The 15,363-nt window shown below is 40.1% G+C and overlaps 1 protein-coding gene across 6 annotated transcripts in view; it reads right to left on the reverse strand.

The window, feature by feature from the left end:
- The window catches only part of ARHGEF7 (Rho guanine nucleotide exchange factor 7), a 133,768-nt gene that overhangs the window by 41,970 nt on the left and 76,435 nt on the right, over positions 1-15,363 (reverse strand). For all 6 annotated transcript variants that reach the window (XM_070408581.1, XM_070408582.1, XM_070408583.1 and 3 more), the window contains exons 7-8: positions 4,935-5,029; positions 4,599-4,694 (exon numbers count right to left, since the gene is read on the reverse strand). In XM_070408581.1, the coding sequence (XP_070264682.1) occupies positions 4,599-4,694; positions 4,935-5,029 (191 nt within the window). The remainder of the gene's footprint in view (positions 1-4,598; positions 4,695-4,934; positions 5,030-15,363) is intronic.

The raw sequence follows: 15,363 nt of genomic DNA on the forward strand, positions 1-15,363 counted from the left end.
GCCATGTGTTTTAACCAAGGTCACCTCTCCGAGAAAGGTTTCCCCAGGTGGGGATCTTTCCCTGAGGTTAGGGAGGGGATACAACCCCTTAATTAAGTGCCAGGCGGGTAGTTAAGCTACATAATCTTTACTCCCTGGAATGGAGATAAGAAACGCCCTAACCTTTGTAATAGAAATTGACAGGATTAAAATCAGCTGGTATAAATACGACTGTAACAAGACAATAAACATCAGATCCTCATCAGTTCCTAACCAGAACTCCGACCAGAACTTTGGCTGGAGATCCTGGCTATAGGTCCTGACTAGGCTGCTGATCAACTGAAGACTGTCTTCGTGTCATTCCTTCTTCGCCGACTCCGTCCACACCTTTGGGGACCCCTGGACCCGCTGGGATTGGACCCCAGCAGTTCAGGATTCTAGAAACAAAGACACTAAAGGCTTTGAGGGGAAAACACGAGTTTCAAACAAAAGAATCAGGAATTAGAATAGCCCAGGACTTCTCAACAACATTGAACCTTAAACAGTGGATGGAAACAATTTCCAACAATTCTACCTCCATGCATCATAATTAATATGAACATGAACTAACTGTCTCTATGGACTGTTTCCTCAGGACAGTCCTAGCAAATAAGAGACTCAGCAACAAGACAGGAAGACACCAGTGTCCAACACGGAAGTGGTGAAAGGCAGCAGGATGATAATCAAGGGAGACTCTGAGACCAGGCAGCATGGCTAGAGGTGAAAACCCGAAGGCTCCAGAGTGACTTCTACAATATAACATTAATAAGTACCTAGTGTACATATGAATATATTGAAAGAAATGAACATAAGCCATGAATAAATTAGTGGCAGATATAGAAAAAAGCAAGCAGACAAAAAATGAAGGCAATTATCACCATTACTATTATGCGAAAAAGGCACAGTAATTCCATCAACAGCATTTACGTAAGGCAATAACCAGGCTTATCGAGGTTTTATTGTTTAGTTCATTTATCCTTATCTGAAGTCAATGTAAACTAGCATCTGAACATCTAGCAGACTCTTTTCCAAGTGTGAACTCCTAAGTGGGGGGTTTTGATAGCCTTCAGGAATTAGCCACAACTCTGTGTAATATTAATAACCACTGACCTAACAAACAAACTTCGACTATTTATTCAGACACTGGGAACAGATGAAAAAGGTAAGAAATCTTCTCTACCTTAAAAGTGACTGCAATCTTTTTGGGTAAAATGAAACACATACAAAAATTAAAGAAATATAAGACAGCCAATGATGCCTCAATTTTATGACACGAACTGCTGCCAGCCCACAGAGGAGGAAAGCACACACCCTCCAGGAGAAGGCGCAAAGGCCGGCCAGCATCCTTTCCAAATCACCCAAAGACGAGTCATCACACACAGCGAGGATGCAGCACCAGAAGATACATCGGACCACCTGCTTTCTACCAGGATCCAGACACCTGAGACACACCTATTTTCAAACTACTACATACTGGCATTTGAGCAGGTGAAGTTCATACTCAGGAGCAAAGCAAAATAGTAGATCCTGGCTTCTAGAATGGAAAGCTCTAGCAGGGAACCCCAACTGCTGAGCCGAGGGAGTTGAAGGTAACTGCAATGATAGGATGACAAAGTTTTATGAACAAGAGAAGAACATTGTTAGAGATGTGCACATGAAAATGATTAAACTATTAAGACTTCAAGGCTCAGTGCTGTGCCATATACTGTTATGATTTCACTTCCAACCTGATCCAACACCACAGCTGTTGATACATTCAAAGGAGAACGTACCTATAACCTAAGCCAATGGATTTCATTTCTTATATTTCATCAATTAAAATTAAGTTAGTATGGTTTACGTATGAACAATTACTTCATTGTACAAGGTTTTCTTTCTTTGGCCCCACTGAGCCTGGCCCTAGACTTTTATTACCTCACTCAACCTAATTTTGCCAGAATTCACTATACTCACCGCCACCTTTTCTCCCCTAGCATGCTGCTAATAATGTGGTAGACCCCCTTGGAGGAGGAACAAGAGGGCCAGAGAATAGCCTCATTCAACTCCTATAAAAGCCCGTGCATGACCACTCCCTTAAGCATTAAGCCCCAAGGATAATGAGGTTCTGACCGCATCAAATAATCTTAGGAACAAAGTCTGAGGTCTGTTGACCATAGAGACAGTTTTCAGCTTCAGGCCCAGGAAAGCAGCAAAATCAGAGGAAGCAACACCATGGCTGACATCAGGACCAGCTGCAAGAACTAATGATCCCTAGGTCCAACCAATCAGTAGAGATCATGACACTGAAAGAACATACCTAGAAAGCTGATGAATATTCTACTGAGATCCTCAAGACCTCCCCTAAAATCCCTGTCTTTGGAAAACAGCTAAAACCCCTTAAGACGAAGGACCCACTGCAAGCTCTCCCTCTCTCTTGAGCAGGCCCATACCTTCCTCACTCCCCTTTGTTCCCTCAAAGCACATACCTTTTCTTTCTTTCCCCTAAGCTCCGTTCTTTTGCCTCTGTAACCTGTTTCCTGAGTCCATGCAGCCCAGTGGCTCACTTCTTCCTCCTCTGTGACTTTCTATATAACCCATTTGAGTTCTTGGCTCTGAATTCTTTCTTAGTCAAACTCAAGGACCAAAGTCTAACATCTGGTGCTATTCACCATTAACCTTCCTCTGCCACCCTGAACTTCCGTTTTTAAATCTATGCTGTGAGGATAGTAATGTTTGCCCGATTTCACAAGGCTTACATGAGGCCTGCAAGAGGTATTGCCAAATGTACTGCATAAATATTAATTTATTTAGTCTATATTACCTATGCCAGTGGGAAGGAGAAGCAAACATTTACTTCCATTTTGTACACAACAGGAACTGGCCTCTTGCAAAAAACCCACACTGCTGCCAAATAACCTTCATTTACCAAAGGGAACACTACCCTAGTTATGATCATGCATGTAATTTTATGTAAACCAAAAATGTTGCAAACAATTACAACAAAAAAATGTCAATTTCTGTTTGAGAGCCAGGATTTGGTTACACTGACATTCAGCTTTCCTTGCCACACCTTCCAATATGAAGTTCCTCTATTGCCGGAGGCCGGTCCATCCTTGCTGCTTGACGCAGTCGCTGCAGGAAAGAGGCATCTGCACAGCATGTGTTTCAGTGGACCTGGCATATATAGCATACTGTTTTTAATATGTTTGCTCCCTTTAGCGCCATGTGTTTTAACCAAGGTCACCTCTCCGAGAAAGGTTGTTTCCCCAGGTGGGGATCTTTCCCTGAGGTTAGGGAGGGGATACAACCCCTTAATTAAGTGCCAGGCAGGTAGTTAAGCTACATGGTCTTTACTCCCTGGAATGAAGATGAGAAACACCTTGTAATAGAAATTGACAGGATTAAAATCGGCTGGTATAAATACGGATGTAACAAGACAATAAACGTCAGATCCTCATCAGTTCCTGACCAGAACTCCGACCAGAACTTTGGCTGGAGATCCTGGCTATAGGTCCTGACTAGGCTGCTGACCAACTGAAGTCTGTCTTCGTGTCATTCCTTCTTCGCCGACTCCGTCCACACCTTTGGGGACCCCTGGACCTGCTGGGATTGGACCCCAGCACTCTATGAAACCTTGAAGCCAAAGTTGAGAGAGCAAACCTACTTTCAGCATGGCAAACTGTTAGCAATTTAAAGAGCTCCTGGCACCAAGGGCAGGCCTCTTCCAAGAATGAGAAAGACACATACAAAAAGCTGGAAGGAAAACCAGAGACCAACCAAGAGAAAAAGTTTTCTGGTCCTTCCGATGGCTACAAAAATAAAGATAATGCAAAAATAAAATGTGTTAGCTTTCTTTATCAGCCCACAAACAAATAAGCATAAATATCATCTGGTGGATTAAAATCTCAAAACTTTTCATGTGCATTATGACTTTAAGTCATCCAACACCCAGCAGGCATTAATAAATATCCTTTAATGCCTCATGTTAACAAAGAACATAAAATAGTCACACAGAAAAAAATCTCATGTCTGATCATCCAGAACACACGTCCCCTTCCCCCGAAAAACTAATATCTTGGAAAACTGACAAAACCAAGCCTTTAATACCTCCAAACATCACATTATGCATGTAGTGCTTTACAATTTCTCAGCTTCCTGATGGGCAGGAACAACACATGCTGGAAGAAGACACTCAGAAGAGTTGGCCTTCAAGGGTGTGTGCACACATGCCTTCCCATGTAGCACATGGCGGCACGTAAGGAACTAAAGCTATTGGTGCCTCTACACTCTTTCACAAGCCATCCTCCTCTCTTCAGGGGTTATTCATCCCCTACTTTTCCCTAACACCTTAAAAATCCTCACTCACATGAAATCCTTCTCCTTTCTCTGACTAGTCAGCATATCCCTCCTTCAGAGATCACTACTGTAAAATTTAGATAATCTAAAATGCAGCTTTTACTATAAAAGGTAATATACCTAAAAAATTCCAAATAATCTAGTTTCCATCTTTGAAAATGCAAATTCTCAAATTATGGTAAACTTGATCCTTTAAATACCATTTATACCAATCTGAATTTTGTAAATTTTAGCATCTTACTTACTTGGTGCATTCTTCTAAAGACTGTACAAGCATTTGCTGGAAAGAACATATTTCTTCTAGATTTCCCATTAAATATGAAGTGTTTGCTGAACTTAACCTAGAGCCAAGAAAAATAACAGTAAAAATATGTAAACAGTTTTACTTATATTCCTCTCCTCTCCCATCCTGATGCCCTATTGAAGTCTTAACCTAATAAACAAATTGCCTATGTCTAAGGCAAACTGGTACACTAAATTCTGTGCCAGTACTTCACCCTCTATTTTCTGAAAATACAATACAAGGAACAGCCTTAGGTGACGACTATTCTACAATTAACACAATTTATCATCTAACTTACTTCTCACTGGTCTGCAATGGCCGTAGATAGGTTGAAAGCACAGTCTGAAGTTCTTTAGAGTATTCATTTTCTGTTTCCAAAATATTCTGTAGCACCTACAATAAATGATGAATAAATATTACTTGACATTAAGATTTCGAAGTTTCTGAAAGTTCATCACCATTGTTCAATTCACATTGTTGCTTCTATATAATACTAATGTGTTTAATATCATAGATCCCTGATTAACAACTAAATCCACATAATTACTATTACCATGGCTATACCACTGACTACCTTACTGCCAGGCACACATGACACAGGTATACCTAGAATGAGGCTAGAATGAATTCCTTCATCAGTAAGTAATGCCAAGTCTATAGATAAAAGGAGAAACAACGAATAATCACAAAAGCACAGATGCATGAATGAATCTCTAAGCACTGTTGCGAGAAAGAAGCCATTCACAAAAAGCACATCCTGCCTATTCCATTTATAGTAAATCAAAGAACAGGCAAAACTCATCTACACTGGCAGAAATCAAAAGGGGGGAGGGTAGTGTAACAAGGGGGAAAGGGACATGACATAAATTACTGGGGTAATGGACCTGTGCTACATTGTGATTTGGGTAGCTGTTACATAGGCACTTGTCAAAGCTCACTGAACTGTACCCTTGAAATCTATGCATTTTGACATATAAGGTATATTCTAACTAAAAAATATATAAAGTTTATTCTTTAGATTGCGTCTAGGAAATCTAAATTAATTTGTGGGCACTAAAGACCTTCACTAGAGAATATGATAGACTCAGATTATCCTACATATATTTATTAAAAATTAAAGACCTACAGTATAAAACCATCTTTAAATAGCCAGTACAGGCATACTTTGTTTTATTGCACTTCTCTTTATTGCAAGTCACAGGTGTGTTTATTTAACAAACTGAAGGCAAGACCCTCCTCCACCAGTAAAAACATTAGGACTTATTATTGTAATACTTACTTTATTGTGATGGTCTGGAACTGACCCCACAATAATCTCTAAGGTATGCCTGTACTCTAAAGATAGCAGATTAATTATAAATCAACTTTTAAATTAAAATGTTTCCTGACATCCTATATTAGTGTAGCAAATTTAGCCAAAAATCACTTAACTCCTAAAAACTGAAATACAAAGTGCAAAACAGCTGAACTAAAAGCATGAGGCTCTCTCCATGAGTAATCACCAAAAGCAAAGGCTCCTCACTGGACAAGGGGAGAAGACGCCGAGGTCTGCAAGTGGAGCCGGGATGTGCAGGCAGGCCTGAGACTAATTACCAATGCTTACTCTCTATATTCGAGGCACTAAGCAGGGTGCTCTACAATCTGAAGTTCTTTAGAATATCACAAAACCTTTTCCTTTTACAGAGGAAAAGACAGAAGTATAGAGAGATAACGTAACTTATCCAAAATCAAACAGCTAGTGAAGAACAGAGCCAGAATGTGAGCCTAGATCTCTCTGACACGACACTGCCCACCACTGCCTTCCCCAGCTATCAGTCTAGGGGCAGGAGTTAGGGCTCCTATGGGCCGTGACATGAATAAAGAAAGGGAAAGCCCTTCCTCAATTATTTTTTCATCCCCAGCATCTTCTTTAATCAGGAAATCATATTACGTGTATTTTCTGAGGATCTATTACATGCACTAACATGTGTTATGTCTTCTAAAACTAACAAATGATCTTAAATTAATGATACAAAAAAAATGTACAGAATATGAAGCTTTGAAACACACTTAGTTTTCTCCCCCTGGTTTTTTATAATAAAAATATGTCTAAACATTTAAGAAAAAAGTAATGTTTATGCTTATAGCATTAATTCTGTTCTCTACTGTTTTCTGTGTACTCTGAGGAGAGACTACAGTCACTCATGAGTAAATGCAAACCTGATTAAATAACTTACTTACTATACTATTTAATTTGAAGAGAATCAGAGGTTCTTTCACTGTGATACTGAACACTGGTTTTGCCCCTGAATGGGTCTATTCATGGAAGACTGGTGGAGTGAGCCAGAGGGAGGAGGGGCCACTCCAGAGTTCATTCCTTTGTGGGGGAATCTGGGTGCTGATCCTATGATTATAATGTCTTTCTTCGAAGAAATACTCTTTAGACACAAATGTCAAAGCACTAGTGGACTGAGAACACAGTGTGACATCAGCCACTGCATCATCAGAGAATTATACTTAAACCTGATCTTATCCTTCAAAAATAATGTGAAGTAATAAGCCAAGTATAATAGGTCACTGAACTAAAAATAAAAATGTCACAGATATGTCCAACGAAAAGTCCTTTTTCAATGTTAAAACAAAGGTTAAGTACAAATATCAGGAATTATTAGCAACACTGGGTAGAATACTAAAAACCTAAAATTCTATTTTATAAAACATACAGCAGTTCCTAGGTGACATACAAGGAAAACTGGGAGAAAACAAGAGTGGAAGAATAAGTGGCCTTTCCTCAATGGTAGTATTAAGCACAGCAGGCAGCTGTAAAAGCTTCCGAAAGCATGTAGCACCAAAAACAATCCTCTGCCAAAAAGCTACACCTATTACGACAGTTCAGTTGGCTCATTTCTGTTATTGTCATAAACATTCTCTTCCAATAAGTGCTAGAGACAAGTTCTATAATACAGCCATCCAAACATTCCAAGTTACACTTAGCTTTTCCACCAACGCAGGACCAAGACTTGGCTGACTGTGTCATGCTGACGCTGACTGTCCACTCTGCCAGGAGGCCACGCGTCCCTCCTCCCTAAGCTCATCAGCACGTCTGTGTACTCCAGTCATCACCTTTCTTCCCTTTCTTGACTTCTGCACACTCTGGCTGCTGCAGGACCCCATGAGACCTAGCAGACAGGTTGCCAAAGCGCCACCACACGAAGGCAGGATACCAGCGAACGCGTGCAGTTCTCACAGAAAGAGCAGTCTTTCCTCCACAGCCGTGAGGAACGACCCAGCCTGAGCTCAGCCAGCATGAGCTCTCCCTGAGGCATAAGGCGTGGAGAACCAAGTCCAGTCAAACAATGGTGCCACACAGAAGGAGGACATCAGGCACGCCACACAGACAATCCCTGAACTATCAGCCATTACAGCAAAGCAAAACAAAGGACGCCTGATCTCAGTAACTTGCAGACGCACAGAAACTCATTATTACCACCATTCATGGAGCACTTAGTATCACTGATTGATTTTACAAACGAGTTACAACTTTCATTACAAATCTTGATAGATATCAGATGCTTTACTTTATATGACATTGATAGTCCTTTAAAAATGAATAAATGATCTACATATAAGAAAAAATAAATAACATTAGGTAATTTTCTAAGATGTGATCCTGATAAAAAATTATCATCATAAACTAAAGCCAAATTTCAAAAACATAAACCTGTTTCATACGCACAATGGGAAGAACTAAAGAATGGCACAACTGTTCTAACCCCTCTCCCACCCACCTATTCACTCCCCCCCAAACAGGGAAAAATAATCACTGCACGTTCTCTTTCAACCCAGTCTATTTAAACTGTATTTAGTACTTAAATATTCAAACAGTAAATTTATGAGACAGGAACTGAACCGCAAATAAACCATCAGCCTCTAGGACAGTGGTTCTCAACCTTCCTAATGCCGTGACCCTTTAATACAGTTTCTCATGTTGTGGTGACCCCCAATTTCATTGTTACAGATTGAACATAATTAAAGCATAGTGATTAATCACAAAAACAATATGTAATTATAGATGTGTTTTCCGATGGTCTTAGGCGACCCCTGTGAAAGGGTCATTCGACCCCCAAAGGGGTCGTGACCCACAGGTTGAGAACCGCTGCTCTAGGGAAAGGAGAGGAAGGGAAGGGCAGTGCTGCTAGAGGAAGCAATTCCTACAGCTCCTCCCAGCTCCACAAATCCAGAGGCCAAAGGAACACAGAGGAGCAACCCACGCCTACATCCACTGGCAATTACTGATTTAATATAGTTTGTTGATCTCTGTGTGTTCTTAATACTTAGTAACATTTACTTTCAAAGAGTTCAGAGGTGCCACATAAAATATTTTATGTTACTGTACCTATTGGAAGAAGTTATATTATGTTATATTTCTAAATTTGGGGATTCACAAGGTCTTAAATGTATTTCTTCCAAGCCCTAAAGGTTTACTAATATAATAGCTGCAGCAAAAGTGCAGGTTCACAATGACATATGTCACCACAGAAAGCTGGCCTTAGCAAGCAAGCTGATGTGCATGTCTGCACCCTCATGTGTGAAGAGCTGGCCTTGGGAGCCTGGCAGACCTGGGCACAAATCCTGGCTCTGCTACTTCCTACCTGGTACTGTACTTGTCCATGGGTTTATCTCCTCTGTTTACAAAAAGGGGTTTCTTTCACAAGAGTGTTAGCTCCCTGACTTAGGGTAGAAAGGAATCTTACAAACCACCCAGTACAACCTTCCAACCCAAACCTGGAATCCTATTTGGAGTTACTTCTTACATAACTCTTAGCCAGGAGGTCATTATTTTACAAGACAGCCTTTTCCATGGTTAAATAACTCAGTTTTTCTTTCATTCACTGAGCAAATGCTTAGCTCCTACTCTGTGACAGGCTACTGCTACCACCTAAAAACTTTCATGTAGATCATGATCTATATAAAACAAGGAAAGTATATAAAAACAATGGGAGCAAACTTTGTCAAAGACGTCAGCAAGCCTCTCACTGTCAATATGAAATGTGGGTGGGATATAAGAAAGGAGGGCAACAGCTCCCTAGGAAAGCCACAGGGAACGAAGCTGCATACCCTTCTATAATACCCAGGGCACATGAAATAATAGACTTTATCCATACACAGCCGGGGCAGACATCAGATGTCAAAGAATTGAAGGCAATCTTGATAAAGATGGAGAGAAGCCAAGGGACAAGTAAAAGATATAATAGCAGCAAAATTAAGGCTGAGGTTAGAATGCTCAATGTACACATACAATGTCAGGTCAGAGGCTTGGTGTTCTCCCAGGCCCAGCATGCAAAGGTTCCAGGCAACTAAAGGAACAAAGGGGAAAAGACAGGTGTACCATTTCTCTGGAGCACAGAAAAGGTCCTGGAAATTTGCCATAGCATTTTAAGAAAGATGCATGTCTATTTTATACATTTATTAAAACTAGTGATTGCTACCTATTATATCATATTTACAAATTTCAAATGCAAAAGCTGCCCTGCCTTTTTATGATATTTGGCATGAATGGAAAGAGAACTGTTTGCTCTTCCCATACACAAAGAATACTGTCATACAGTTTTAAGTCACAGTGTTCATTCCATAAAGCCTGGAAAATAAAACCACAATGTATCACTGAACATGTAAGGTAATAAGAACCTGTAACTTCCCAGATCAACATATTTACTAGTAAGAGACCTCGCTCTCTAATGACTGAGGAAACTCCTGATTCCTTAAAAGAGGTGACTCAAGACCTCTCCCGCGCTAGAGGTGGGCATCAGCTTCTACAACAGCAGTGCCCTCTCATCTCTAACAGGAAAGGTGTCTATTATCATCCTGCAGGTGCAGTTTATGTTCTTTTATTGTCAAAATCCATCTATTTCAGCCCTGGCAGGTGTGGTGTGGCTCAGTTGGTTGAGCACTGTCCCCTGTACCAAAAGGTCACCGGTTTGATTCTAAGTCAGGGCACATGCTCAGGTTGTGGGCTAGATCCCTGGTCGGGGTTTGTGCAGGAGGCAGCCAATCAATGTTTCTCTCTCTCTCTCTCTCTCTCTCTCTCTCTCTCTCTCTCTCTCCCTCTCTCTCCCCTTCTCCCTTCCTCTAAAAAAAAAAATTAACATTTAAAAAATACCCTGGTATGAGGGTATTTTTTTTAAAAATCCAGTCTCAGGCATATCACAAACGTTTTCTTTAATTATATGATCCTATCGTCCTTGACTACAGCTCTCCCAGGTAATCCTTAAATGGAATGCCTGTTGGTAAACAGAATGGTATGGTGACCTCAATGATGCCTAACATACCAAATGGTCCTAAATAGTCTTCCCAATAACCTTGAAAACCCAAGAGCCAAGTACTTTGCCAGACACCTACTTTAAGACCAACTGCTAATCCTCTTAACAATACTACAAGGCCAAGGCCAGCACTATCAACCTCATTTTACAATGAAGTGACTATATAGGCAGCTAGGGACGCGCACCTGGCCAGCCCACCAACAGGGCACACAAACACTACACACAAAGCCTGAATCCACATCCCCAACCCCACTCCAACCCCATCACCTAAAGCAAAGGCACTCCTGATTATTCACTGACCAGACACTGAGAACAGATTGATTTCAAATAGTTTTCACATTCAAAAATACGGTGGTAACTGGCTTTTTATAAAAACTAATCAACTATTTAAAGTACCCTGGATTTTTTTTCTCTCTCTTCCATTGTCACTCTTCAAGACTAAGGCCCTAATGCTCCCACTTGTGGTCACTAATGTCCTGCTTCCATCTTCAACAATCTGGACTCTGGTACCAAAGTAATCTTCCAAAATCACTACCACTTTTATTACCAAACAATAAAATTCTGCCACTCAAAAGAAGCCATTCTCTGGTACACTCCCTTCTACTTTCTATGACAATATTTTTACATAATTAAATCACATTACCTAAATAATTTTATATTCTGCTTATTGCACTTAACATCATTTTTTATATTTTTTAAAGTACTTTTTTTTTTAAGAGAGAGTATAAGGGAAGAAGGGAGAGGGAGAGAGAGTAACATGAATGTGAAAGAAACATATTGATTGGTTGCATGCACCCCCAACTGGGGTCAGGGATCAAGGATGCAACCCAGGTAGGGTATATGCCCTTGACTGGATATCAAACCCTCAACCCTTTGTTGCCTGGGCCAATGCTCTAACCATTGAGCATACCAGCTAGGGTTACATTTTTAATAATTATAAATGGATTCCAATAACTATGGAAGAAATTGAAGCAGTCATCAGAAAGCTTCCAGCAAACAAAAGCCCAGGGCCAGACGGCTTCACAGGGGAGTTCTACCAAACATTCAAGGAAGAACTAAAACCTACCCTCCTCAGACTACTACAAAAAATTCAAGAGGAAGGAACGCTTCCAAGCTCATTCTATGAAGCCAGCATCACCCTAATACCAAAACCAGGTAAAGACATCACAATGAAAGAGAATTACAGGCCAATATCCCTCATGAACATAGATGCCAAAATCCTCAACAAAATCTTAGCAAATCGGATCCAGCAGTACATCAGAAGGATCATACACCATGACCAAGTAGGATTCATCCCAGAGATGCAAGGATGGTACAACATCCGTAAACCAATAAATGTGATACATCACATAAACAAATTGAAAGAAAAAAACCACATGGTCATATCAATTGATGCAGAAAAAGCATTCGACAAAATCCAACACCCATTTTTGATAAAAACTCTCAGAAAGGTGGGAATAGAAGGATCATACCTCAACATAATAAAAGCCATATATGACAGGCCCACAGCCAACATCATACTCAATGGACAAAAACTAACACCATTTCCCCTAAGAACAGGAACAAGACAGGGATGCCCACTCTCACCACTCCTGTTCAACATAGTACTGGAAGTATTAGCCATTGCAATTAGGCAAGAAGAAGAAATAAAAGGCATCCAAATTGGAAAAGAGGAAGTAAAACTGTCCTTATTTGCAGATGACATGATATTATACATACAAAACCCTAGAGACTCCATCAAAAAGCTACTAGACTTAATACATGAATTTGGCAATGTAGCAGGATACAAAATTAACCCCAAGAAATCTGAGGCATTTCTATACACCAATAGTGAACTTTCAGAAAGGGAGATCAGAAAAACAATCCCATTTACCATCGCACCAAAAAAATTAAGATACCTAGGAATAAACTTAACTAAAGAGGTTAAAGACCTCTACTCAGAAAACTACAGGACGTTGAAAAAAGAGATAGAGGAAGACATAAACAGATGGAAGAACATACCATGTTCTTGGATTGGTAGAATCAACATCATTAAAATGTCCATACTACCCAAAGCAATCTATACATTCAACGCACTTCCCATTAAAATACCAATGGCCTTCTTCAAAGATCTAGAACGAACTCTCCAAAAATTCATCTGGAATAAAAAAAGACCCCGAATAACTGCAACGATCCTGAGAAAGAACAAAGTAGGTGGGATCTCAATGCCAGATATCAAGCTGTATTACAAAGCCACTGTTCTCAAAACTGCCTGGTACTGGCACAAGAACAGACATATAGATCAGTGGAATAGAATAGAGAGTCCAGAAATTAGCCCGAACCAATATGCTCAATTAATTTTTGACAAAGGAGGCATGAACATACAATGGAGCCAAGATAGTCTCTTCAATAAATGGTGTTGGGAAAATTGGACAGACATATGCAAGAAAATGAAACTAGACCACCAACTTACACCATACACAAGAATAAACTCAAAATGGATAAAGGACTTAAATGTACGACAGGAAACCATAAAAATTCTAGAAGAATACAAAGGCAACAAAATCTCAGACATATGCCAAAACAATTTCTTCACTGATACAGCTCCTAGGGCAGTTGAAACTAAAGAGAAAATGAACAAATGGGACTACATCAAAATAAAAAGCTTCTGCACAGCAAAAGAAACCATCAACAAAACAACAAGAAAACCCACCTCGTGGGAAAACATATTTGCCAACGTCATATCTGATAAGGGCTTAATCTCCAGAATTTATAGGGAACTCATACAACTTAACAAAAAGAAGATAAACAATCCAATCAAAAAATGGGCAAAGGATCTAAATAGACACCTTTCAAAAGAGGACATTCAGAAAGCCAAGAGACATATGAAAACATGCTCAAAGTCACTAATCATCCGAGAGATGCAAATCAAAACAACAATGAGGTACCATCTCACACCTGTCAGAATGGCCATCATCAACAAATCAACAAACGACAAGTGCTGGAGAGGATGTGGAGAAAAAGGAACACTTGTGCACTGCTGGTGGGAATGCAGACTGGTGCAGCCACTATGGAAGGCAGTATGGAGGTTCCTCAAAAAATTGGAAATGGAACTCCCATTTGACCCTGTGATCCCACTTCTAGGAATATATCCCAAGAAACCAGAAACACCAATCAGAAAGGATATATGCACCCAGATGTTCATAGCAGCACAATTCACCATAGCTAAGATCTGGAAACAGCCTAAGTGCCCATCAGTAGATGAATGGATTAGAAAACTGTGGTACATCTACACGATGGAATACTATGCTGCTGTTAAAAAGAAGGAACTCCTACCATTTGCAACATCATGGATGGAACTGGAGAGCATTATGCTAAGTGAAACAAGCCAGTCAATGAAGGAAAAATACCACATGATCTCACTCATTCATGGATAATAAAGACCATTACAAACTTTTGAACAATAATAGATACAGAGGCAGAGCTGCCTCAAACTGATTGTCAAACTGCAGTGGGAAGGCCAGAGAGAGTTGGGGGGCAGGAGGGAGGGGAGTAAGAGATCAACGGAAGGACTTGTATGCATGCATATAAGCATAACTAATGGACATAAGACACTGGGGGGTAAGGGAGGGTAGGGGTTTGTCAAGGGCGGGGGGAAAAAAGGACACTTATGTAATACCCTTTGTAATACTTTAAGCGAAAAATTAAAAAAAAAAAAAATTATAAATGGATTTACCTCTGGCTACTTAACCATTCCTGAATAGTTATATATTTAGGTTGTCTGTAATTTATTACTATCACAAATAATCCTATGAAAACACCTTTGCACAAACATCTTTCAATACATTTCAGGTAATTTTTCTGGGATGGATTTCAAGACGTACAATTACTAGATTAAAGGGCTTGAGTGTCCTTAGAATTCTATACACACCTGCCATATTACTTTTAAGAAATCCTTATATAAATTTACATTTCCACCATTATTGGAACTGAATATTCTCTCTTTAAATCTCTGCTTACTGGATACATATAACATTGCTATCAAATTTTTTATGGTAAGCTTAACTATTTAGTCAGAGTGGGGTGGACTGAATGTGTGTGTCCTTCCAAGATGCACATGTTGAAAACTAAATCCCCAATGTGTTGGCAGTAGGGGGCGAGACCTTTGGGAAATAATTAGGTCATAAAAGCAGAGCCCTGGTGAATGGGATAAGTGTCAATAAAAGGATGAAAAGGTCAGAGCTTGCACTCTCCACCCTGTAAGGACACAACAGAAGGCAGCCCTCTGTAAACCAAGAAAGTAACTTCATGGAGAACCCGATCATGCTGGCACCTTGATCTTGAACTTCCAGCCTCCAGAACTGTGTGAAATAAATGTCTGTGTTTACTCCACCCAATCTATGGCATTTCGTTAGAGGAGCCTGCACTTATTAAGGCACAGCTATTCAT

The sequence above is a fragment of the Myotis yumanensis genome, unplaced genomic scaffold, assembly GCF_028538775.1.
Source record: "Myotis yumanensis isolate MYYU_CA2020_CCGP unplaced genomic scaffold, mMyoYum1.0.hap1 SCAF_3, whole genome shotgun sequence".
NCBI lineage: Eukaryota > Metazoa > Chordata > Mammalia > Chiroptera > Vespertilionidae > Myotis > Myotis yumanensis.